Below are 25,637 nucleotides of genomic sequence, written 5' to 3' on the forward strand. Positions count from 1 at the left end.
AGTTTCTCATACAAAAACTTATACACATATTGTTATGCGCCCCTAGTTGCTCTCCCTACAATGTGACAGCACACTCCTTTTTACCCTGTATTTCCTGTGTCCATTCAACCAGCTCCTGTCTCCCTGTGCCTTCTCATCTCGCCTCCAGGCAGGAGCTGCCCACATAGTCTCATGTGTCTACTTGAGTCAAGAAGCTCACTCCTCACCAGTATCATTTTATGTCTTATAGTCCACTCTAATCTTTATTTGAAGAGTTGGCTTTGAGAATGGTTTTAGTCTTGGGATAACAGAGAGTCCAGAGGCCATGACCTCTAGGGTCCCTCCAGTCTCCGTCAGACAATTGAGTCTGGTCTTATTACTAGAATTTGAGGTCCGCATCCCACTTTTCTCCTGCTCCATCAGGGATTCTCTGTTGTGTTTCCTGTTAGGTCAACACCACTTCAGTGTTGTTTCATTTGCCCTCCTACTCTGCCTTCCCTCAAAATTCTTCCCTTGCTCTTTACTGTTTTATAGCGAGGTGGTTCGTTCGTCACACTCACAAAGACTAAACGCTGGCCCTGCTGTGGATGGACTCTGCATTCAGAGAGAGGTCACTTCATCATCCTCAGCTTCAGTTTTCTCTTTGGCTTAGAGCAGCGGTCTCCAAAATTTTAAAACTACTCATTAGTAACAATTAAAACAGACCAACTTTTTTTTTTTTAAAGAATGACATAATAATACGCAATGCACTGTTAATCATTTTTTCATTGTAATCTTTTTTTAAATCTTGGTTTCATATTGTGTGATACAACCACTTGAAGATCTAGTTCAAAGTTCATTTTGTTACAGGTTTCAATGACTGTCATAGCTAAAAAATAGATTAACATGATGTTGTCATTGTCAGGTGCTATCGAGTTGGTTCCAACAACAGAATGAAACACTGCCCCATCCTGCACCATCCTCACAATTGTTGTTAGGTTTGAGCTCACTGTTGCAGTCACTGTGTCAATCCATTTCTTTGAGGTTCTTCCTCTTCTTCACTGACCCTCTACTCTACCAAGCATGATGCCCTTCTCCAGAGACTGGTCCCTCCTGATAACATGTTCAAGATACATGAGATGAAGTCTTGCTATCCTTGTTTCTAAGGAGCACTCTGGCTGTACTTCTTTCAAGACAGATTTATTTGTTCTTCTGGCGGTCCATGGTAAATTGAATATTCTTTGCCAGCACCATAATTCAAAGGTATTGATTTCTTTGGTCTTTCTTATTCATTGTTCAGCTTTCACATGCATACGATGCAACTGAAAGCACCATGGCTTGGGTCAGGTGCACCTGAGTCCTCACAGTGACACCTCTGCTTTTTAACACTTTAAAGAGGTCTTTTGCAGCAGATTTGCCCAATGTAATATGTTGTTCGATTTCTTGACTGCTGCTTCCATGGGTGTTGATTGTGGATGCAAATAAAATGAAATCCTTGACAACTTGAATCTTTTCTCCGTTTATGATGATGTTGCTTATCGGTCCAGTTGTGAGGTTTTTTTTTTTTTTTTTTTATGTTGAGGTGTAATTATTACTGAAAGCTGTAGTCTTTGATCTTCATCAGTAAGTGCTTCAAGTTCTTTGCTTTCAGCATGCAAGGCTATATCATCTGCATGTTACAGGTTGTTAATGAACCTTCCTCCAGTCCTGATGCCACATTCTTCTTCATGTAGTCCAGCTTCTCTGCTTATCTGATCAGCATACGGTTGAATAAGTATGGTGAAAGGATACAACCCTGACACACACCTTTCCTGATTTTAAATCATGCAATAACCCCTTGTTTTGTTTGAATGAGTGGTCTACATACAGGTTCTACATGAGTGCTCCAGAATTCCCATTTTCCACAAAGTCATCCATAATTTGTTATGATTCACATAGTCGAATGCCTTTGTATAGTTAATAAAACACAAGTAAACATCTTTCTGATATTCCCTGCTTTCAGCCAGGATCCATCTGACATCAGCAATGATAGCCCTCATTCCACGTCCTCTTCTGAATCTGGCTTGAATTTCTGGCAGTTCCTGTCGATGTATTGCTGCAGTAATTTTTTAATTATCTTCAGCAAAATTTTACCTGCGTGTGATATTAATGATGCTGTTTGATAAGTTCCTCATTCTGTTGGATCACCTTTCTTTGGGATGGGGACAAATATATGGATCTCTTCTAGTCACTTGGCCAGGTAGCTGTCTTCCAAATTTCTTGGCATAGGTCCAAATGGAAAAGGTACATCATTGTTACCCTTACTGAAGTAGGACAATGTATTTTTAACACCACTCATCAATTACACAAAGATTTTTGCTGAAATTCTACTAGTAAATGCCCATCTTCTCTGACATTAATCAGGCTTTTTTTTTTTTTTTAAATGAAAATCATAGGGGCTGTATCTCAATCCCTGAGGTCCTTTGTGAGGTTTTAAAAGAGATTTTTCCTTTTTTTTCCCTAATTTGACTCCAGGTTGTTAAAGTACACAGATACCAGAGGTTTTCAATAATAAGTGACAGTCTTCATGTTTGGCAACAAAATCAATGAAAAAATTTTCAAATGTCTGTTTTCAAAATGTTCTTTCCATAGTATTCATTTCTTTCAAAGAGTAGGTACTTTCTCAGCTCTTCCAAATTAAGACTCCACCTTTACTCTGAAGAGACAGAATATGCTTAAACACTAACAACAACACACTAATATTACTAATAACTGGCCTAAAATTCAAGGAATTATGGTCAGCAAAGTCAGAACTCTTGATTTAAAGCAAACACAAGTTCTTCAAGTTCAACAATTTCTGTTTTCCTTCTCAACACTTTTACAATACTTTGTTATAAAATAATCAACAAACCTCCTGTGTCATTTACAAGATTTTCTCAATCCTTCTCAATGCCATTACAAAGTGTTTAAAAATTTGCATTATTATTCCTAATAAAATCAGTCTCCCTAGAGATGCCCCTATAGTTGGTATACACACTGCAATAATGTAGGGCATGCTAAACCAACATGGCGTTCAGCTGCTAACCAAAAGGTTGGCAGTTTGAATCTACCAGCCACTTCTTGGAAACCCTATGGGGCAGTTCCACTCTGTCCTATAGGGTCGCTATGAGTCGGAATCAACTTGATGGCAATAGGTTTGGTTTCTTTGGTTTTGTCAATCCCGGCACTCTTTCTCAGCATAACCAAGAATGCTCAGTACACAACTCTGGGGTGGCCTTTCATGTGCAAGGCAGGGAACACATTCTTCCCTGAAGGTGGGCACTATGCAGACACTGAGGATACCTTGTATAGTATGTGTGACAGCACTCTATGACAAACATCCAAGACAGCACACCACTCGTCAACCCATTCACTTGATAGGAGTAATGTTTAATTTTTACTTTTTAGAGAAAAAATTAAATATAAATAGACATCCTAATATTCTCTTTGTGCATCCCAATGGTTCACCTTGTACCTGCCTGGGACAGTAAATAGAAGAAAGAATATAAATTCAATGGTTAGTTTCCCTGTCCTTGACTTTTGTTCCTTCAACCAATTACCAAAGCCAACTTTATCTGGTCTACAAATAGTTAGTGGACACTCCCCGTGTGCCAGACACTGCTCTAGGTACTTGGAATATATCAACAAACAAAAGACAAGAAGAGAGGCAATAGACATCATAAGTCATGAAATTACAGAGCTTATTGGTGGCAACAGGAAAGAGCAGTGGGAACGTATTTGTGTGGGTAAAGGAGCCAACATTCACTTGGGAGTGCCTGTTAAATGTGGAAAAGGGAACTGAGAGGCTAAGAAACTGACCAGAAGTTTCAAGTCTTTTAGGATTAGAGGAACAAAAAATGGAGTTTTAATGAGGTAAACTCTTAAAGCTTAGAATTGGGACCCTACGTCAGAGGTCCCTGAAACCACCCACAGCTGTGGTGACTCATTAGAAGGGCTTAATAACTCTGCATATAGTTGTGCTCCTGGTTAAAATTTATTATAGCAAGAGGATACAAAGCACAAGGAAATGGTGCATGTGGTGACGTCCAGAGGAAACCAGGCACAAGCTTCCAAGAGTCCTCACCCTAGTCACACAGGACACATTTAACTTCTCCAGCAATGAGCCATGCTGAGCGCCACGGAAGCTTTTTAGAGACTCCGTGCTCAAGGTTTTTACTGGGGGCTGGTCACACACCAAGATCCTAGACTCTCAGAAAAAAAGGCAGATGTTCAGAATAAATCACTTGTTCGTACAAACAGTTTAGGCACAATGAGCCATCCTTATCAGTTAGAGAAAATTTTAAATCAGTATAGGGAACTGTTTACCAGTCGAGTTTCCAGACACCAGCCAAAGGCTGGCTTTGCAACAGGCCTTTCTAAGGATAGATGTTCTCAGGCCTGCTTACTAACTCTTTTCTGCACAGGTCCCGAGTGGCTACACTGCAGCAAAAATCAGGAAACACACCACCACTTTTAGGGTCCAAAGCCAAACCTGGGATCATCTCAATCCATGTTACTGGATTAGGGTGAACCAGGGCTGCTAATGCAGCTGGCTGCCTGTCAAAAACAAGCAAAAGCGATCCTTTCTAGAGGAAGAAAACCTCCTAGGCCTCAAGTTATCTCTACAATTTTTCATAAATAGTATCTGGCCCTCAATTAAGAATAATTTTGCATATAACATGAGAAAAAACATAGAAAAGACAAGGAATTTAGATACAGAGTTACTAGACACAGACATAAAAATAATTATGCCTAATTGTTTAAGAAAGGACAAGATTGAGAATTTCTGCAGAGAACTATAGTAGTTATGTGTATACATATATATCTACATAAGAAAAAACCTAGAAGTAAAAAATACAATAATTGAAATTAAAGACTCAGCTGATTGCTTAAAAAGAAGATTAAAAACAAACAAACAAAAAAACCCAAACCCATTGCCCTTGAATTAACTCCAACTCATAGTGACCCTACAAAACACAGCAGAACTGCCCCACAGGGTTTCCAAGGGTCTGGTGGATTCAAATTGCCAAATAGGCACAGCTTAATAAGGAGAAGAATGAAATAGCGAAAAAAATCAATCAACAAGGAACCATTAAGAGAAAAAAAGGTCCCTGAACAGATGGGTCAAATAGAATATATTAAGATAATAGACATAAATCCAAATTTATTATATTACAGAGTAATTATTATGGCTAATAGATAGTAAAAGATCATAGCAGGATATTATGAAGACCTTATGCCAATAATTTTGAAAATGTAAAGAAAATGAACCAGTTCCTTAAAAAACAAAAAACATAATTTACCAAAATTTGATACAAGAAATAAAAAGATTCTACAGATAAATTACTAGAATGAATGTGTGAGTTCAGTAAGGTTGCTAGATACGAAGTCAATATACAAACTCAATATGGAAATAAATTCTACGTACTAGCAACAAATTTTAAGAAACAGGATTAAAGATTTAAAAATCACATCACAACAGCATAAACAAGTACCAACAAATACACTTCTAAAAAACGTGCAAGGATTGGCATAATAAAATCTATTAAGAAAACATTCTGCATCCCACTTTGGAGAGTGGCGTCTGGGGTCTTAAATGCTAGCAAGCGGCCATCTAAGATGCATCAATTGGTCTCAACCCACCTGGAGCAAAGGAGAATGAAGAACACCAAAGACACAAGGTAATTATAAGCCCAAGAGACAGAAAGGGCCACATAAACCAGACTATATCAGCCTGAGGCCAGAAGAACTAGATGGTGCCCAGCTACAACCGATGACTGCCCTGACAGGGAACACAACAGAGAACCCTTGAGGGAGCAGAACAGTGGGATGCAGACCCCAAATTCTCATAAAAAGACCAGACTTAATGGTCTGACTGAGACTGCAAGAGCCCCAGAGATCATGGTCCCCAGGCCTTCTGTTAGCCCAAGACAGGAACCATTCCCAAGGCCAACTTTTCAGAGAGGGATTGGACTGGACTATGGGATAGAAAATGATACTGGTGAAGAATGAGCTTCTTGGCTCAAGTAGACACATGAGACTATGTGGGCGGCTCCTGTCTGGAAGGGAGATGAGAGGCAGAGGGGGTCAGAAGCTGGCTGAATGGACACGAAAAGAAAGAGTGGAGGGAAGGAGTGTGCTGTCTCATTAGGGGGAGCTGCTAGGAGTATATAGCAAGGTATATGTAAGTTTTTGTGAACTTTCACTTAAAGCACAATAAGAATTCAAAAAAAAAAGTGCAAGATCTCTACATAGAAAAACTCACAAAATATTAAGAGAAATTAAAGATACAAACAAATGGAGGAATATGGGAATATGTAAAGCTTATGGATAGGAAGACTTATTTATAAGGCTGTCAATCTGCTCCACAGTGATTGGGTCAGAGTACTTCCTAACAAAATCCCAATCTTTGCGTTGTTGCTGGTAGAAATTCATTAGCTGATTCTTAAAATTAGAAATACAAAATGCCAAGAGTAGCCATGAAACTCTTGAAGAAGAAAAAGTTGGTAAAATCTAGTTTACCAAGTAGTAAAAACACATTATAAATCTAGAGTCCTGTATTTTATGCAAATAATGCACACCTTCTACGTTTGTTTGCCAAATACGCCCTCCCTCTGCAAGGTAGTTTCCTAAACGTGCTATTCTACTTTTTTACAGCAACATGTAAAAAAAAAAATTGGCAAAGCAGTGCTGATGAAAATACCTCGTGGGGGAGGGCGCGGCTGGCAAACAAATGTAGAAGGAACAGGAAATTCAGTAATAAGGATGGTGTGTTGTAGCCTCCAGGACAAAGAGAGGCCCCGAATCAGGTTCACGTGGATATCTGTAACACAGGGTGCACTGGGGAGCAGCAGGGAAAGGGGCTGGTGCTGAAAAGTGACCATGCCTCATAGCCTCTGAAAGAATGAATTCCAGAGAAATTACATATATCTAAAAATAAAAGATAAAATAACAACAAGGCCCCTAGAAGATAATGGAGAAGAGGATCTTCACGACCTCGCTATAGGAAAGATTTCTTAAGTAGAGCAAAGAAAGCACTAATCCTAAAGGAAATGACTAATACATTAGACTACAATGAAGTTAAAAAGACACCATGAAGAGTCTGAAAAAGCAAATCACAAAATAAGACAAAAATATCTGTAACATATATAGTCAACAAAGGAAAAGAACGGACAGCTCAGACAAGAGGTTTGAATGGGCAACTCGCAACCTACGTTCAACTTGAATTGAACATGCAAATGATTAATCATCACATGAGAAATGATGTCCAACCCCATAAATAACCAGAAAAAGGCAAATAAAACAATAAAATATTAAAAATGAACACCTGCCAGATGGTTAAAATTAAACTGACAGGACCAAGTGTTGGCAAGGATACGGAGAAAACTGGAACACACACTGCTAATGTTAAGTACGAATCGGCACAACCACTTTGGAAATATCTTCTGAAGTTAAATGCATGCTAAACTATGCCCCAGTAATTCCACTTCTAGGCATATGCCCAACTGCAATGTGTGTACACTACACTAATAGGCATTTACAAGAATTTTCAAAGCTGCATTAAAATGGAAACAAGTATGCTCCCAGAGTTCAAGGGATAAATAAATTTTGGTGTACTCTTACAAAGGGATGTGTCAAAACAATAAAAACTACTGTTACAAAAACAATGTTAAGCAAAGAAGGTAGAAAGAGAAGAATATTCCTTTACGATTCCATTTGCATAGAGTTGGTAAAACAAAACCACTATGTTAGAAGCAAGAACGGTGGTTACTGTTGGAGAAGAGGAAGGGGACTATGACTGGGCAGTGTCACCAGGGGGAATTTCTGGGGCACTGGTAATTTTCTGCTTCTTAATCTGAGGACTCATTACAGGGGCTCTGGCTTTGTAATAATTCCTGGAGCTAGACATTTACATTCCCGACATTTTTCAGAATGTATGTTATGCTTAAGAAAGCTGAAAGCTGGAGAGAAAAGTCAACGGTGGTTTTACAACAGAGTATCTTAGAATGGAAGGATTACGACATGTGTTTATTTTTTTTTTTAATTATGTGTTAAATATAGAGGAGAAGAAGATATCAGTCTTTTTTGTTTTAGTTTATGCTTTTAGTTTTTGGTGACGAAATCCTTCCTGCTCCTGGGTCATATACGATGATCTTATACAGTTTCATCTAAATTCTAGGTTGACAGTTGTTTTCTTCTCAGCACAAAACATATACACACATATATATATAATTTTACCCTTTTATCTTGTGGCATTTATTGTCACCAGTGAGAAGTCTACCTTTGAGCAATACATTGTGTAATAACTATAAAGTAAGGATTTGTACAAACAGCCCCTGAGGTAGGCCATAAAAAGTATATACATGAAAAAACTAAGGCCCAGGGAGCTCAGATCTTGCCCATCATAAAAGGGCTGTCAAGTATAGAAAAGCGCTCATACACCAATCAATCCTCTGACTCCCACATTCAGCAGGATTTCCACTACTCCATTTTAGTGGAAAACATGGGCTACGGAATCAGATATGGATAGAAATTCTGGATTTCCTACATATTATGTGATCTTGAACAACAAACTCTCTGACCGTGGGTTCCCTCCTCTGTAAAACACAGATGAACATCATCTATTTTACTGAGTAGTGAGGGTTAACAGTAATGGGTACACAGTCCTTGGTCCACAGCAGGTACTCCGTAAATGAGAATAATACCGTTGTATTATTCTTTGCATGGGGGTGTAAATACATAGTTTATAGGGATGATTTTGCAGCATTTCAAGTGTATCATATAATGTGCAATTTAATCTGTGAGGGGTAGGTGTATAATGAGCCAAACTGAGAAAAAGAACAGAAGACCCAAGAATAGCCTATGAGCTATACTTGAGAGGCTGGGGCACAGGAGAGGAGGAGGATGGTATAGAAATGAAGACAGGCAAATTACAGAGAAGATCAAAGAGTACAATATTTGAAAAGAAACACATTACTGCCTGTGAAGTGTATACTATAACTCTCACCTAGCAAAGTATACAGGTAAAAATAATTTCCAATTAACCTATTATTTGGATATCAAAGAGCAGTAAGTGCTTCTGAAGTGAGACATCCTAAGCATTTTATACGCTTCACCTTTAATTCATGGTATTTTTTAAAGGCAGGCACCCACCTTTAAAATCAAAACCACCATAAGTCTAAAGTATGCTAGGTAAAAAAAACCCAGTGCCCTCAAGTATGTTAGGTATAAACTAGAAAATAGAGAGACTAGGTGATGAGTCACATGTACTACTTTACAGTCGTATTTGATATGTAACTTATTTTAATTATATTCAGACAGACATCAGAATGATAAAATGACTGTTCTATTTTATTTCTAGAAAGCAAAGGGGCCCTGATGGCACAGTGGTTAAAGTGCTCAGCTGCTAACCAAAAGGCCAGCAGTTCGGACCCACCAGCCGCTCCATGGGAGAAACATGTGGCAGTCTGCTTCCACAAAGATTTACAGCCTTGGAAGCCCTTATGGGCAGTTCTTCTCTGTCCTGCAGGGTCTCTGTGAGTCAGAATCCACTTGACGGCAGTGGACGGGTGGGTATAGGAAGTAACTGTAACAAAAACTTACTTAGGAGCTCTTTCATCTCCGCTCCCTGGAACATTTTTCTTAAATAAAAAGGGTAATAATATAACAACATTAAAACAAAAAACAAACTCATGAATTCTTTCAAAATAGCTTTTTAAAACATACCCCTCAAGACCTGTACCCTACCAGAGCAACACACCCCACAACATTTTTTTTGGCTAAGACAGTAATATACAACTAAGTTTTTCACCAAACAGTTGTCACAGAAACCACTTTCCCGTTGAATTCAAGCGGACAGCTCATGAGTGGTTGGGGTTCTCTGAGGATAACCCACACACAGGCTGATGGTTACTCGTCAACTTGTAAAAAGTATTTTTTAGATGAAGTATGCAGTTTTTATCTGTTAAATGGTACATTAAAAAGAAACCAGTTAAAACGTACAGTCATGAATCTCCATTCTCGGTCAGTGCTTTAAAAAGTGACTTCACCTATAAAGTTCTACAGGCACGCCGACGTTGTGGTCACTGTCAACGTCATGGTCATGGTCCAGCAGCGTGTGCGATGGGAGGAGAGAGGCAGTGGCTACACAAACGGCACATTTAATCGCTTCCTTTTGGGTTAACCAGAAAGAGAGTGAACCCTTTATCTCACTAATGCTTTCATAAAATGCGAAGACAAAATACTGATTAACCAAAACAGGGAAAATTTTTCCCGTGAACCCCCCTTTTTTTAATAAGCAGGAAAAATACACTCACAGAAAGCATTACATACAAAGAGATGATGCTGAGCACCGTGAAAATTCAAAGTTTCATCAGACTCTGACTTATCTTATATAAGACTTATCTGCTTATATCTTATATAAGACTTATCTGCTTATCGTCTTATGATAAGATGGAACAGGTCTACAGAGACAATGAAGCAGCAAGTAACAAGTCATCAAATAAGTAAACAAGACAATGCGTTGACAACTCAAAGGAATGGCAGCCGGAGACATACGGGAAGAACTGAAGTGTGTGGGGTTAAGCGCTCCACTTGGCAGGAATAATATCAAGGATGATTAGCAAATTTTCATCATGTGAGCTATGTGAACTGAAGACGAATCTGCTCAGCCAGGACAAATTAAACCCCTGCCCATCCGCTTGAAAAAACAAACTAAACAGCCACTTCATCAAGACAATTGAGATATTTAGAAGACTATTATAATTTTAAGAAAATTTCAAAATACATGTTTAAACAAATCAAATAGCACTTTTAAAAGTTAGAAAGCTCACCTGTATTTTTTGTTAATTATGCTGTTAAACAAATAAGTTTTTTGAAAATAAGATGATTCTGACATTCATGTATAGCTAAAAGAGATACGGAGTAAAAAGGAAATGAAAACACTTGACACCACTGGCTCCATCCTGCCATTTAATTCTGGCGCAGGAACTGTGGTCTCATAGAAAGGAATGTGAACACTTATAAATTGAAAACACAAACTACAGAGTGGAAGTATTTGCAATGGAATTAAAAGTTATGTATTTACAAGGGAATTAAAAAGGAGAAAGAACCAAACCTCTTATAAAACTTACCAACATAAAATGAGCAGTTGGAGTGCAATAAACTTTCAGTCCATAAGCGACACAGTTCACTTTCAGTCAGAGCTTCAACTCCGTAACATGCTTGGTACTCCACTTTTGGGAGCACGTAAACTGGAAATTGCTGCAATACAAGATTATTACACTTATTCAAAGATCAATTAAATTTACTAACAAATACATTTTGCCTACGTAGTGCTTTGCAGCTTTCAAGTTATCTTATTTCACCCTTTCAAACAGAGTAGGTATCAGATAGGAAGAGGGATCTATTGGAGCCTGATGGATAGAGGAACTCCTGGTAGATATGGGCAAAAGGTAGGTGGATAAAAGATATCCTTTTTCCACCTAAAACCAAGACATCCCCACATATATGCAACATTTTATTTCTGTCAGGAAATGTGACTGGCAGCAGAACCCTGGGAACAGAGTCTTATGATACATAACTACCCAAAGGTTTAAAGCTAGATGCTGGGAAGCAACGACTGTAATTTATGTTAACAATTTTCAAGAGGACAATAAAGGTAAAGGTCCAGGTTTTTGCCCCGTCAAAGAATAAGTCACATTGTCTGAGGACTCACACACTCTAAGTATTTCATTGTTCTCACTCTATACATGTATGACCATTTGTATCTGTATCAACACCTGCCAAAGTCATAATCTTCATTAATACAAAAGCTTTATTTCAGACACTAAGCATTATGGACTGAACTGTGTCCCCTTCAAAAATTATGGTGAATAACTTCTCAGGCTTTCATTTGAATTTTTGTTGAATAACTGTCTCACAGGGTTTCCCTGTACCTGTAAATAAGATCTTGTTTGGAAACAGGAGTTTTCCTTTGTTATGTTAATGAGGTCATCTGGAACAGGGTGGGTCCTATACCTAAACCCTTCTGAGTGGTGTCTTATACAAAGGGCAGAATAGACACAGATACACAGGAGACACCATATGATGATGAAGGCAGAAGCATCCCTAAGCAGCAAAGGAGTGCCAAGGACTGCAGTGGCCCCCAGGAAGGAAGACAGGCCTACAGAAGGAATCGATGAGGCTGAGACCCTGATCTGGACTTTCAGCCCCCAGAGCTGTGAGAAAATAAATGTCTATTTTTTAAAGCCACCCCTCTGTGGTATTTTTGTTATGCAGCACTAGGGAACGGCACTAAGTATCTGGCAGATTATCCACTCAGAGCTTGCTGGCTAGGACACTAAATAGGGCAAGTAAAATGATGGTACCCATTACTGGTCTAAAGGGAATACGAAGTTCCAGGTCTTTGTGAAGTAGTATCACGGTAGTCATAGTCACTATACTCAGGCTAGCTCATTTTTGCAAAGAAAATTCTACTTTTAACAGGAGTCTCCCCATTTCCAGCTACGAAAGAAAAATGCACAGTTTAAGGGGCTTACACGATTAAAGGGACTTACACAAAGTGATATGGCCAATTAGTACTTCTGAACTTGTTTCAAGCTGTCTTCATTCATCTATTTGAAGGTATTTCATCAATATTTCTGAAATCCTGATTTTTACAAAACAGCAAACTTAGCAGGTTTGGCACAATGCTGATGACAAGAACAACTCAAATTCAGTAAAATTTCTGTTATCAGCAGGAAGGGGGGTTCATAGTTGAACCTTTTGAATGTTGACAACTAAAACCAAACCAAACCCATTGTCATCCAGTCAATTACAACTCACAGCGACCCTAAGGACAGAGAACTGCTGGTGAATTCAAACTGCCTGCCTTTTCGGTTAGCAGCTAAGCTCTTAACCACTACGCCACCAGGGCTCCAAAACTAAGACAGCGTTTCTTAAATTCAATGTGCATATGAATAATCTGGTGATCTTATTAAAACATGGATTCTGGGATGGGCCCAAGGTTTTGCATTTTTAATAAGCTGTTCTTCCAAGGGACCACACTTTGAGTAATAAGGTCGTAAAATGTCTTCTCAATTAAAAAAAAATTTTAAATTGTGTTTAGGATATTTTCATCATTAAAAGTATTTGACTATATAACAGTTCTTTGGAAACTGGTAGTCTGCATATGATTTATAATCTCGTGTAACTTTAGAGTAAACAGAAACTAAAGAAGTGAAAGCCCAAAAGGTTAAGAAATTTGCTCAAGGACACAGCTGGTTTAGAGCAAGTAGAGAAAAGAATAATTAATAAAGGTGCCCTTTCTGGATGATGAATAGAGAATAGAGTTAATTCTAGTTTTTTAAATTAAAATACACATGGTATTTCTGAAAAGAAAATACTTTGGGGGATTTTGTTTGATTATACTGCTCTATGTACAAAAAGCAAGCCCCAAATCGGGTTTTAATTTCTATATGTATTCTACTGCCATCTCCAGGAAGCCAGAGGAAAGAAAAATCTGCATATTTTATCTTTCCTTAGTATTTCAAAATTAAGGTGACATTTTAAGTACAGTCAAAGTTTTGATACTATAAAAATCAAATTTACTATTTCCTTTTCTCTTGATCGGCAGCTCTTATTCCCTCCAAATGAGAGCTTTTCTGGGTTCTCTGCTTTCTGATTTTTCACATAAATCTTTTTAAACTTTCATATAAATCCCTTAGTAGATATTTCATAGTTAGTAACCTCACATTAATCCCGTCAGGTACCTTCTATTCTTTCCTTACACTCAGCATCGTCAGGGTTCTTCTTCCTGGCCCCTGAGTGCCAGTATAAATGTCAAAATAACTGGATCTAAATTTCCGAGCCATTTTAGAATATAGCATTTAGGCAATTTTGTTAACTGAGACAGACAGTAACAGACAATAGCAGATAATTTAAAGTCATGCAGTCTGGACTTCATAATTACGTGTAGAACTCTTAAGTTCCAGCTTCATCTTGTGGTCCAAATTAACCCTCTTTATTTCATTCCATCACTTGAGATTGGCTGCTATTTTAAAGTTCTCCTCTTTAAGTGCAACTCATACGTGTCAAGCAGAAGCTTTTGATGAGGAAGGGTAAATGATCCCGGAAGTTAAAATCTCAACAGCTACGGTAGCACAGACTTGAATAACCAAGGAAAAAGGAAGGAGAGATGAGGCTGAGTACTAGGTTCTTGGACATCAGAAGTTGAAGAGACTTACAAGTATTTTAACACTTTAACCAAGTTGCATTTTCAGTGGGGAACATTAGTGAGGATGCATTCTCACCTGGTTAGATTTTACACAGTACCCACTTCAAAGTAGTGCTTCAACCCCTTTAAAGTTCCATTCCTTAACACTATCCTTCTTTTTCTCCACCTCTCAATTTTTCTCATTTGTTTAGTATCTATTTATTGAGTTTCTATAAAACCTTTGGGAGAAATACTAGCGAGTAGGATATAAGTTCTAGGCAATTACATTCTACTAAGGAATTTAAATCACATGTACTAAACTATTAAATAAAACAATGATAGGTGGATTATGATAAGCATTCATTGGAAGATTTAAAATTACACTCTGGGTTTGACAAATCAGGGAAATACAAGGCTCCTCTTTAGGTACTCCTGGGGGCTCGGCTGTGTGGATGTATTTTTATGAAGAATGAGTTCTCTCCTATATACAAGGTTACGTCTTGACATTTACAAACTGCACTTTGATCAAGTGAATGACAATGTCCTCACGAGGTCATCCCTTTCAAGAATTAAATCAGAATTCAAAATTTCCCTAGGCTTTTTTTTTTATTTAAGAGATATCTGCCATAAAAAAAAAAATTCTAAGTACAGATAAATACAAAGTGGTATGGACTCAGGGTCAAAAGTGAAAGAAATGAGGCTAGCTCCAAAATAAATCTGATAGACAGTAAGAAAGAATTAAAGAAATAAAATCCTGAAAATACAACCCACAGCACTGATACTACATATATTCAGTACTTTCATGCTTGTGGTCATTAAATTCATCACAGTTAAATATAGATGAGGCAGGGAAAAATTGGCAAATAAAGTAAAATTTATGAATAGAAAGAATATTAGTATTTATCTAGGAGAAGGCTGATATAAAACCTACAGTATTTCGTCATTCCTTGACTTTCTCTTATACGAAGCACTGCCCTCAGACATCTAAATCAAAAACCATTTGGTTTCTCCAATTTCCAGCTTGAACCAATCTTTTATTTTTCTCAGTTGTTTTTGAATATTTTTGAATATTTACTCATAGTAGTAGTCAGGGACTTGATTCACAAAGGTCCCAGCTGGAACATCACCATTCCTGATTCACTTGATCCCAAGCCCCAAACACACACTGTACACTGGTCACTTGATGATTACTGGGTGCAGGGTTAGGAAGAGAGTGTACCATGACACACATACACAAAGGAAAACATTCTCTTAAAAATTAAAGGAAAGAAATTTCAATATTTCTCACATCATCAAGTATAATAAAGAAGTTCCTCTTTACCAGAATTTGGTGGTCACATACACAAAAAAAATCAAACTAATCTCAAAAAGAACTTCAAATTCCTAAATATGGGAAGCAGCTTTAACTCTGTGGCAAGAAATCTTTTTAAATGAGGAAAAATATATCAAGCCCCAAAAGAAACGGCAGAGAGAAAAGAAAGTGATTCGGTCTTCTAACAGTCCTGGAAAGACTTTTTAGATTTGTGTGAACACCCATTTTTCAAAACGTGGACTTCTAGATGAGCCAAGCAGGTCCCCAAAGAAAGAGAGAAAGGGGCTCACAGGTCACATGGAAATGTGCCAATCCAGGTTAAATCCGTGATGGTTTTTCATAAAATTTACATATTCTGTGCAAGAATGTGATAGGTATTCATGACTACTATATGTAATGAAACAGTTTCTTATTAATCTCAGTATTTTTCTTAAAAAAAAAAAAAAAAAAAACCTGCAAACACTACCGTAAGTGTGATCAACAATTTAAAATTACACGTCATAATAACGGCATGTTAAATATTTGCTGATTATCTACTTATGTTACATCCTAACTCCCAAAATAACTTACTCTTCTGATTTTCTTCCGTTTTTTAGAACGTGGTCTCGTCTCTATCCTCTGGACACTGCAACGCACGAGTAACAACAGGTCTTGAAGGCTAAATAACTTATAAACAAAATTTCCTTCCTTAGGAGCTAGATATTCTGATGTATCTTCAACATAGTCCTGAAGTTCATATGGCAATCCTTTAAAAATAATAATTATATGTTCTTTTTTAATTTTAAAATATATTTGCCCTTTATCCATCATAACGCAAGGTAAAACAGTTCAATAATCTATTGAGAGGTTAGTCACAGAAAAAGTATTTTTCAACTTCTATTCACTTTAACTTTCTACTTTCTCTGCCTGGCTGACCCTTTGCTATTATCACTTCTGTTTATTTTTGCTGTTACTGCAGGACTTAAAGCTTTAAGGCGCTCTTCCTTTTAAATACTACTTTCACAGGCTTCAGGCAAAGTATAAATTAGTGAGCCAGCATATCAAGTGAGAAGAAAGACGAGTATTAAAAGCAATATTATTCTTAATCTTGGCAGAGCTGAGAAGCAGCTTTACATTTATTCCACAAAATAAGAAAGTACAAAACTGCAATCCAACACTAAGGACAAATAAACTGTGGATTAACCAACGTTCATGATTATTCTTGGTGCCTCTGCCCTTCACTGGTTTGGTGAACCACATTAAAAACGAGTTGACATAGAGTCCGTTCCAGCTTACGGTGGCCCCTTGTGTGTCAGAGTAGAACTGTGCCCACAGGGTTTTCAATGGCTGGTTTTTCAGTAGACTGCCAGGCCTTTTTTCAGAGGCGCCCCTGGGTGGACTCTGACTTCTGACCTTTTCGTTAGCAGTCAAGCATGTTCACGGTTTGCATTACCCACGTATAGCTTAACAGCCACAGTATATGTTGGATGAACACAGGTTACAAAAGCCATATGCTTTTGGGTATGTATTCAGAGAGGAGATTTTGGAAGCTGAAGTGCTCATTGGTAGATTGAAAAATGAACTATCAGTGATTGTGTGAAGACTATAAAACAGGTTACAAAAAGAGAACAGGAGACAATGAGAAAAACCTAAGGAAAAGAAAGAAATAAAACATTTACTATAAAATTATTTATTAATATATTTACTTACGTCCTTTTGGCTTCTGAAATGCAGACGGCCACAGAGATTTTGGCCAGCCAGAGACGTCGTCTGCAGGAGCAGAGGGCTGCTCGGAGACAGGCAGCTGTTTAGGATTTTCTGAATTCATGACGGGCAGCTCAGGAACTTTTCTGGAAATTGGCTTTAAGAGTTCATCCTGCATTTTTAAAATTTCCCCAACTGGATCAAATTTTTTATATACTCTTTTGATAGGTTTTTTTAAAACACACGACTCTTCGGGGTTACAAGTGGTATTACTCTGGTTGCCTGTGGAAGCCTGTCCTGAGGAGGGATGTGAGCTAGCTGGTTTAGGACTTAACTCAGAACCCGGAACAGCTGTTTTCCCATGACTAGGATTTTTACACTCTGTATCAATAACTAAACAGTCTTCATCTGTATCACTATCACAAGGAATGACATCTGGAGTTTGATCTGTCTCTGATGCAGCAGTGGTTTCCTTTGAATTGCCTGTATTCTCTAGGACATTTAATCTCTCATCGGCATTTACTTTATCAGGACCCAGATCACTTTTACGAGAGGTTTCAATCTCCTTCGTCTTAGAGCTTTCTGACTGCAAGGCAGATGTTTCCGGTTCCCCATTTTGCATCAGAGGCTTGTCGGAATTTGTTATGTTGTCACCACACAATCCAGCTGCCTGATCCCCATTCTTCTTGCCCTCATCAGGGCCGCCGTCTGCGCCTGCCACCAGCTGTTTCTCCTTCTGCAACTGCTCCAACAGAATCTGAGATAAACTTCTAGAGTGAGCAGGAATGTTAGGTGCAGTTGCTACCACAGGTGTGGCTGCCACCTTGGGGGCTATGGGAGCACCTGTCATGTTGGGGACTGTGGAAGTACTTGCTGGACTTGGTGACTTTGATGCTTTGGTGGTGGTTACTCCAAAAGTTTCAAGTTCGGTGACATCATCATCAAAATCCAGATCCAAATTTTCAAGAGTTTCAATTTTTCGAGACTCATTACTTTCACAAGACATCTTAAGAAAATATATTGGCAAACTGTTAGCAAAAAAATACTTTCTTGCCCCTCCCTCACCCACCTAAAGGCCCCACCCTCACATAGTTCATGGATCTTGAAAAGTAGAAAGAAAAACCTAATGTCTGAAAGGTTCTTGCTTAAGATGATACTACACTATTAGCACCTAATTTATCCAACCAATCTTCCCTTTGAAACACTCATAAAAACATAGATTTTCCCAGTTGTAAGCAGAAGAAACAGGCAATACTTATGAACTACCACATCCCAAGAGGAATTTCCACTAATAAAAAAATGGACAAGACTAGAAAGAAGAAACATATGGCCACATAGGAAGGCAGTGTATTTCCACCCGTGCCCACTCCATACGCCCTTTCAGAGACACTGGGCTTTAGTCTCTGACCAGGAGGAAGAAAGCTCCTTGCCACTGGGAGGCTGCAGCCAGGGAAGCGTCAACAGCCTCTAGCGCATCCCTATCACCGACACCTCCTCAGGGAAAGGAACTCTCAGTCAAAAGATGTGGCAGTCACACACAGAAAGTGGTTTACTATATTCTAGGACACAATGTCATTGAGACTGTACTTTCTCATGTATTGTTTTGGTTATGGAAGAATTAGAGACAGCTTTAATTTACTGAGAAGCCCTAGTGGCATGGTGGTTAAGCACTTGGCTGATAATGGAAAGGTCAGCGGTTCGAACCCACCAACTGCTTCACGGGAGAAAGATGTGGCAGTCTGCTTCCATAAAGATTACAGTTTTCAAAACCCTATGGGGCAGTTCTACCCTGTACTATAGGGTCCCTATGAGTCAGGATCAACTTGATGACGCTGGGTTAGTTCACTGAAGAATTAATTTTCCCCTCCCTAAGGAGACAAACATGTAGAAACTCATCTCCCTGCAGAAGATCATTCACTAGCTTTATCGATCAGGATTTGAGAGAAAGATTCAACAGCAATTCTGCCGTGAATCAGAGGACTGTTTACTATCTGCGTAACTTTCTTAACCTCAGTCTCCTCATTTCCAAAACAGGGATAACAGAGTTATCTTCTTGCACTTGTTCTAAGGATTAAATGAGAATTGTATGTAGAAAGTCTCTTAGAATAGAAACTGGCACATAATAAGTAGCCTCTCGAAAACCAGCAATTACTACTAAAGTAAAAAGACAACCATATTTAGTTAAAAAACTAGATTAAACTACAGGTAGTCCCCGACTTATGACGTATTCGAGTTACTAAGAACTGCACTTACGACCATCTGTCTTTTGGAGCGTCTGATCATTAGTAATATGTACTACATATAATGCTGCAGTTCTTAATTACTTGATGTTATCATTCGCAGATGTTCAAAGATCGGATTCATGAAGATACTGATAATAAAAAGTCGTCGGAACAGAACCCGGTCGTAGGTTGGAAACTAACTGTATATGTTGTTTACATAAGGCATTCATGCACAAAAAAATTACATATAAAAAGTGGAAGAATAGCAATATTAGTGACAGACAAGGCAGAATTCAACGCAAAAAAGGATTAAGCAGGAGGAGGAGGAATGTCATGTTGAAAAAAATAAAATCGTGATGAATAAATAATGGTCATGAATTGTGACACGCCAAATCATAACATCAAAACATATACTCAAAACTAAAAAAAAAAAAAAAAGGAAAATTTGACAAACACAATTATACTAGGTCAATGAAACACTAAGGAAAAACAAATAGGGATACAGAAGGTATGAATGAGGCTAATTATTTAAAAATATATATGAGTGACTGAAAACATACATAGGTTACAAAGATACACCTCGTTTTATTCCTGTAACACCTCTGTAAGGGCTTCCACCAACAACTCTCTTCTGTCTTCATGTTTAAGTGAGATGGGTTTTTTTATTCCTCTGGGAGGGCGATCCTGTGTGAGGTGGGCCAGGGTAGCTTTCTAGCTTCATGACTTCAGGCTCACCCATCGCTGCTAGCACAAAGCATGTATGTTCACATGCTTGTAGGTATACATGCATGCACATAGGTTGGTGTGTATGTGTGTGTATAAAATCTTCAGAACTTCCCAAGATCTGCTTCTTCTGATCTCCATAGTTATCTGAAAACTTTTCTTTTCTTTACCTTTAATATCCTTGTTTTGCTCAATTTGGATCCTTCTGCACTGGCGTTGCCTCAGAGAGTCCTTTGTCTTGAGGAGACTGATTGGTTTACAGAGTTCTTAGGGCCCAGATCATCTCAGCACTCTCTTCATTTCCTGACTTTCCCCATACTCACCTACACATTACAGCCTATCCACAGTACTTTCACTTTTGTTATTCTTCATTCCTTCCTGTGTCTTTCATCATCTTCCTTCCATTTATTTTCCTTGTGTTTAAAGAACATCTTTCGGTGGGTGTCAGCTCATGGGAAAGTCAGTTTTTATCTGAAAATATCTTTAATTCGTTCTTATTCCTTAAGGATATTTTCACTGGCCATGAAACTTTAGAAAGTGAGTTATTTTCTCTTAGAATATATTGCTCCAACATCTTCTGGCTTCCATTGCTGTTTTTGAAAAGTCATCTGTAAGTCTCTCATTCCTTTATAGGTAACGTGACTTTTTCCTTTCCGGCTGCTTTTAAGATTTTTTCCCTTTGTAGCAGCATCTTAGTCTCTGTCCCATTATCTTTCTTACATCAGTCTTTTTGGGTCCAACTACACATACATTAGATATATGCACTGTATTCTCTATATCTCTTACCCTATCTTACGTATTTTCCATCTTCTTGTCTGTGTGTACTTCATCATGAATAGTCTTTTCAGACTCATCTTCTTGTTTAGTAACTCTCTCTTTGGCTTTATCTAATATGCTAATCACCCCACTTACAGATTCTTTATTGTACTTACTGTATTTTTCAGTTTTAAAATTTCTATTTGGTTATTTTCCATATCTGCCACCTCATTTTAAAGTCACCAGTTCCTTGCTGAAATTTCCAAGTGTGGCTTTAGCTTCCTGGAATGTCGTGTAGTTAAATGGAGTTGGCTTATAGTCTGTGGCTGCTAATTTTAGGATTCAGATCCCTGGGGCTCTATTTTTTGGGTCATTGTTTCTGATGGTTCTTGTTCATAGTATCTAGTCTCTTCTTGTGTCAGTTATCTTTAAATGTTTTCTGAAATGGTATTTAAAAAGTTATTTGTAGAAATAATTTAAGGCTCAAAACTGGTATTATCTTCCTCTAAGAACTATTATTCGCTTTTGCTAAAACCCCCTGAAACCAAACCCATTGCCCTCAAGTCGATTCTGACTCATTGTGACCCTACAGGACAGAGAAGAACTGCCCTGTAGAGTTTCCAAGGAGTGCCTGGTGGATGTGAACTGCCAACTTTTTGGTTAGCAGCCATGGCTCTTAACCTCTACACAACCAGGGTTTCCTGCTTTTTGCCAGGTCTGGAAAAACCAGCAATCAAGAATATTTTCATCCTAGTTCAGGATCTGGAGAACACAAGCCACAATCTATGAGAAAGCTGATTTATTTCTGGTTCACCCTTACTCTAGGGTGCAGCCTTGTGAGGCCCATGCCCTTCGTGGAAAACTGAACTCTGCCTTCTGTTTCCCTAGTTTAATGATAAGGAGCCCTGGTGATACAATGTTTAAGTGCTTGGCTGCCCAACCTAAAGGCTGGGAGTTTGAACCCACCAACCAAAAGGTTGGTGGTTTGAACCCACCCAGTGGCTCCATGGGAGAAAAACCTGGTCATCTGCTCCTATAAAGATTACAGCCTACAAAACCCTATGGGGCAGTTCTACTCTGTCATATGGGGTCACTATGAGTCAAAATCAACTTGCCAGCACCTAACAACAACAAGAGTTTTATGATGCTGCCAAAAGCACACTTCATTTTCTCAGCTGCTCTTTCAGAACTGCCAAAAACAACCCTTTATCTCTCTGGGCTGCTGTCTTCTCCAGGGTCTCAGTCCCGTAATTCTTCACTGTCCTATTAGCTCTTTGATGCTTTTAATGACGAAATTTTTACATTTTTGTCCAGCTGTTTAAGTTGTCATCAACAGTGGGGAAGGTCCCAATGATCTGGTCTGCCATTACTGACGTCACTCTATCATTCTTCTCTCTCTTAACCTACCTCACATTTCTTCATCAAATAAATAAATAAATAAACCTGTTACCGTTGAGTCAATTCTGACTCATAGCAACCCTTCATAGAACTTGTAATTTCCTGACATTCACTTCATACCAATAAAAGTTTTGGGTAGATTAAAAACTAAAATATGAAAGAAGAAAAATTTTTAAAAAGAGGTTGAAGTGCTTTACAACATACCCATCATAAAAATACTAAAAGGTAAATGACAGAGAAAAACATATAAAACAAAAATGAAAAACAAAAGGTATGAGCTAAGTATAAATAAGAAAACATTTTAATACTTTATTTTCTAATTATGTTTGCTCCCTCATTTTATTCAAGTCTGTCTCCATATTTCCTGTCGTTCCTTCAGAAAGGCCGTCTTAATTCTGATCTAAAACAGCACCATCCCCACCTGTCTATCTCCCCTTAACCTACTCTGTATTTCTTCATAGCATTTATCACTACCTGCTTGTTTTCCCCTCTGCTGTTGCTTTATTAATTATCTGCATCCTCCTGCACTATTGTAAGCTCTAAGAGAAAAGACGCTTTGTTTTTATTCATGGTTATGTCCTTAGTCTAGAAGAGTATCTGCTGAATAAATAACTGTGAAATGAATGACATTTTCTACAAACAGAATGTCTTTAATAATCATGGAAAAAATATTTAAAAACCCACAAAATGGTAACAGTCAGTATTTACGGAGTGCCAAGTACTGCTCTAAATGCTTTACACGTATTAACTCATTTAATCCTAAAACAATCCTATGAATAGGTACCATTATGATCCCCACTTCACAGAGGAACAAACTAGACACAGAGAGCTTACATAATCTGTCTAACATCACGCAGCTACAAAGTATACTAAAAAGGGTAAGACCCTGGCCATATACTTTGGGTTTTTTAGAATGCTTTTTACTTGTGGAATGGGCAATGGGAAGAATGCCTTGAAACAAGACCAAGTTCTAGAACTGTCAGGATGAGGGTAAACACCTGCTTCAGATGGCTGGATGCAGCTGATCAGGGCATGTTTTGACACCTTTGTCTGACTGGTAAAATCCTACAGTCAGAAGATAAATTGGGGGTCACGTATAAGTCAGCCTCTTACCAAAAGGTGTTGCCCAAATACTTCTTACACCTATCAAATTAAACTTCATCTCATACTTAAAAAGCAGAAATGCCCCCACGGAGTTTCCAATAAGCACCTGGTGGATTTGAACTGCCAATCTTTTGGTTAGCAGCTGTAGCTCTTAACCACTATGTCACCAGGGTTTCCAATCAAATAAAACTTCATATTAATTACTACTGTGATTACCACCACTATCACTAGCTGAGTTCCTGGCAAATACATGTTAATGACTGCTTAGCATTTTACATACAGTATTAAACTTAATCCCTACAATAACCTCATGATGTAGGTACTTTCATCTTTATCTTATAAAGGAGTAAACTGGAACTTAGAGAGGTTAAGTTATCTAGCTAGAACTGGGTTGTGATTTTAACTTTGAATGCAAAGCCTGCATTTTTATTTACTAGGTTTAGAGACTTACCATAAAACTTTATGCTTCAAAAGGACAAATAAGAAAAACAGAAAGCATTACGTACGTCCATTTCAGATATACATTCCTCAGGTTTGTCCATAAATACTGCAGAGACGGGGACAGACGAGTTTTTGGACATCATGAATTTTAACGGGGATTCATGAAAGATCTGATTTCTCTCCCTCATTGTCATCTTCTTTTGGGGAAGTGGTGAATTAATATATATTACTTTAACTGGTTTTGAACCTTAAAACAAAATGAGAAAAATAGGGGTTTTTAGTTTCTAGTAATTATATCAAAAAAAAAAAAAAAAAAGGAAAAGATAAGAACAAGCCCAGGATGTACAACAGAAGGATCATCACACAGAGACACGGCATAGTAGAGTGGCAGCATAAATCCTATACATTTGCCACCCTTGGACTAGAAGATCTTTAAAGATCCTGGGAGATCTCAAGGCAAGATAATCTGACTGGGAAATGAAATTATGTTCTCTAACATAATTGTTTAAAGGGTCTTCCGCTTTTTACTATTATACTTTTACTGTCATTATTACCTAGTTCTTATAGGCATATACTTTCAAAAAGTGATGAAATTTTTACCACTGAGAATATATTACATTTAACTGTAATCTGTAGTTTTGTCTCATGAAACATATTTTTCTATTTGCTACAATTATGTTCTTACATATAATATTAATTTTGGAAGATACGAAAAAAATTATAAAGTATATACCAAAACAGGGGAATCATCTGTTGTACAGAGAAATTTCTGTGCAAATATTAATTCTACTGTCAAAGGAGAGACTATTCCACTGCTTGTAAGTATAAGAAAAAAAAAAGTATAGGCCTACTTTAATTCTGAATTCCAACAACAGACAAGTAAACAAAAAAAACAAGTCCTAGAAATTCCCCCTTTTGAGGCTATCTAATAAAGTACTGGATTCCTTTCATATCAGTGAAAGACAGAAGAACCTCACCATCATTTCAAGGATTTATGGTCGCCCTAGGTTATAATGCCTTCTCTAACTGCCCCTCACCCCCCAACATGACCACAGATACTGCAGACTTAATAATTCATCTATGAACGCCCATGTTATGGTAACCCTATGTGAAAAAAGTTCTGCTGAATGCAATTTACATCCTCCTTCAACCAGGGCTTTCATTTTGTGCCTGACAATCACCACGTCTGTTTAGACAGCTGCAACGGAACCACCCCAGCCTCCTGCTCAGAGTATTACTTGACTTGGCAAATCACAAACCTGCGACAGATATTAGCTGAACGCACACGGGAATTTCCCACTGTTCCTTATAGCTTGGTCCGTGATTATTTAATAAGGTAAATAAGGATTGACTAGTTAGGGCGATCTGTGGGTGATACCTTGAAACAAGCTTCCGTGCATTTGGATCTTTGCTAATATCCTGAAAAACAACATATAACGTATTATTTGATTATACTTGTTGAACATTTATTTGATTAAGTAAGGAAAAGAAGGGAGAAACGTGGGCAGGGGCTTTAGAACACTCAGGCTACATGTACCCTGTGAGGTACAGAAGGCTACCAGGAAGATTCAAAGATTCCCAGCTTGCACTTACATCCTGCAGAGCCGCAGCTGTTTGTTCTGGTGTCTCAGTGGCAGCTATGTTATCCTTTGATAGCTGCAGCTTTGCAGGCATCGAGGGGAATACTGTTTTCACATATTTTACACTGCCCTAAATAAGAAAAGAAAAATAAATGTTTTACTGCAAAAATGTTGATGTCAATTTTATTTTCCTAAGAAAAGTGTCTTTTCATCATATGAAATCCTTAACTTGAAAGTCTTCATTCTAC

General features: G+C 38.0%; 1 protein-coding gene across 8 annotated transcripts in view; it reads right to left on the reverse strand.

The window, feature by feature from the left end:
* The window catches only part of ICE2 (interactor of little elongation complex ELL subunit 2), a 69,116-nt gene that overhangs the window by 13,992 nt on the left and 29,487 nt on the right, over positions 1–25,637 (reverse strand). For 7 of the 8 annotated variants that reach the window (XR_007519851.1, XM_049905480.1, XM_049905481.1 and 4 more), the window contains 7 exons: positions 25,403–25,519; positions 25,069–25,228; positions 23,875–24,056; positions 17,172–18,171; positions 16,053–16,228; positions 11,109–11,238; positions 9,413–9,562 (listed from right to left, as the gene is read on the reverse strand). Coding sequence is in view for 7 of the 8 variants with exons in the window: in XM_049905480.1 (XP_049761437.1) it covers positions 9,413–9,562; positions 11,109–11,238; positions 16,053–16,228; positions 17,172–18,171; positions 23,875–24,056; positions 25,069–25,228; positions 25,403–25,519 (1,915 nt within the window). In the remaining variant the exon portion in view is untranslated. The remainder of the gene's footprint in view (positions 1–9,412; positions 9,563–11,108; positions 11,239–16,052; positions 16,229–17,171; positions 18,172–23,874; positions 24,057–25,068; positions 25,229–25,402; positions 25,520–25,637) is intronic. The other variant, XM_049905483.1, reaches the window with a different exon arrangement.

The sequence above is a fragment of the Elephas maximus genome, chromosome 13 (assembly GCF_024166365.1).
Source record: "Elephas maximus indicus isolate mEleMax1 chromosome 13, mEleMax1 primary haplotype, whole genome shotgun sequence".
Classification (NCBI taxonomy): Eukaryota; Metazoa; Chordata; class Mammalia; order Proboscidea; family Elephantidae; genus Elephas; species Elephas maximus.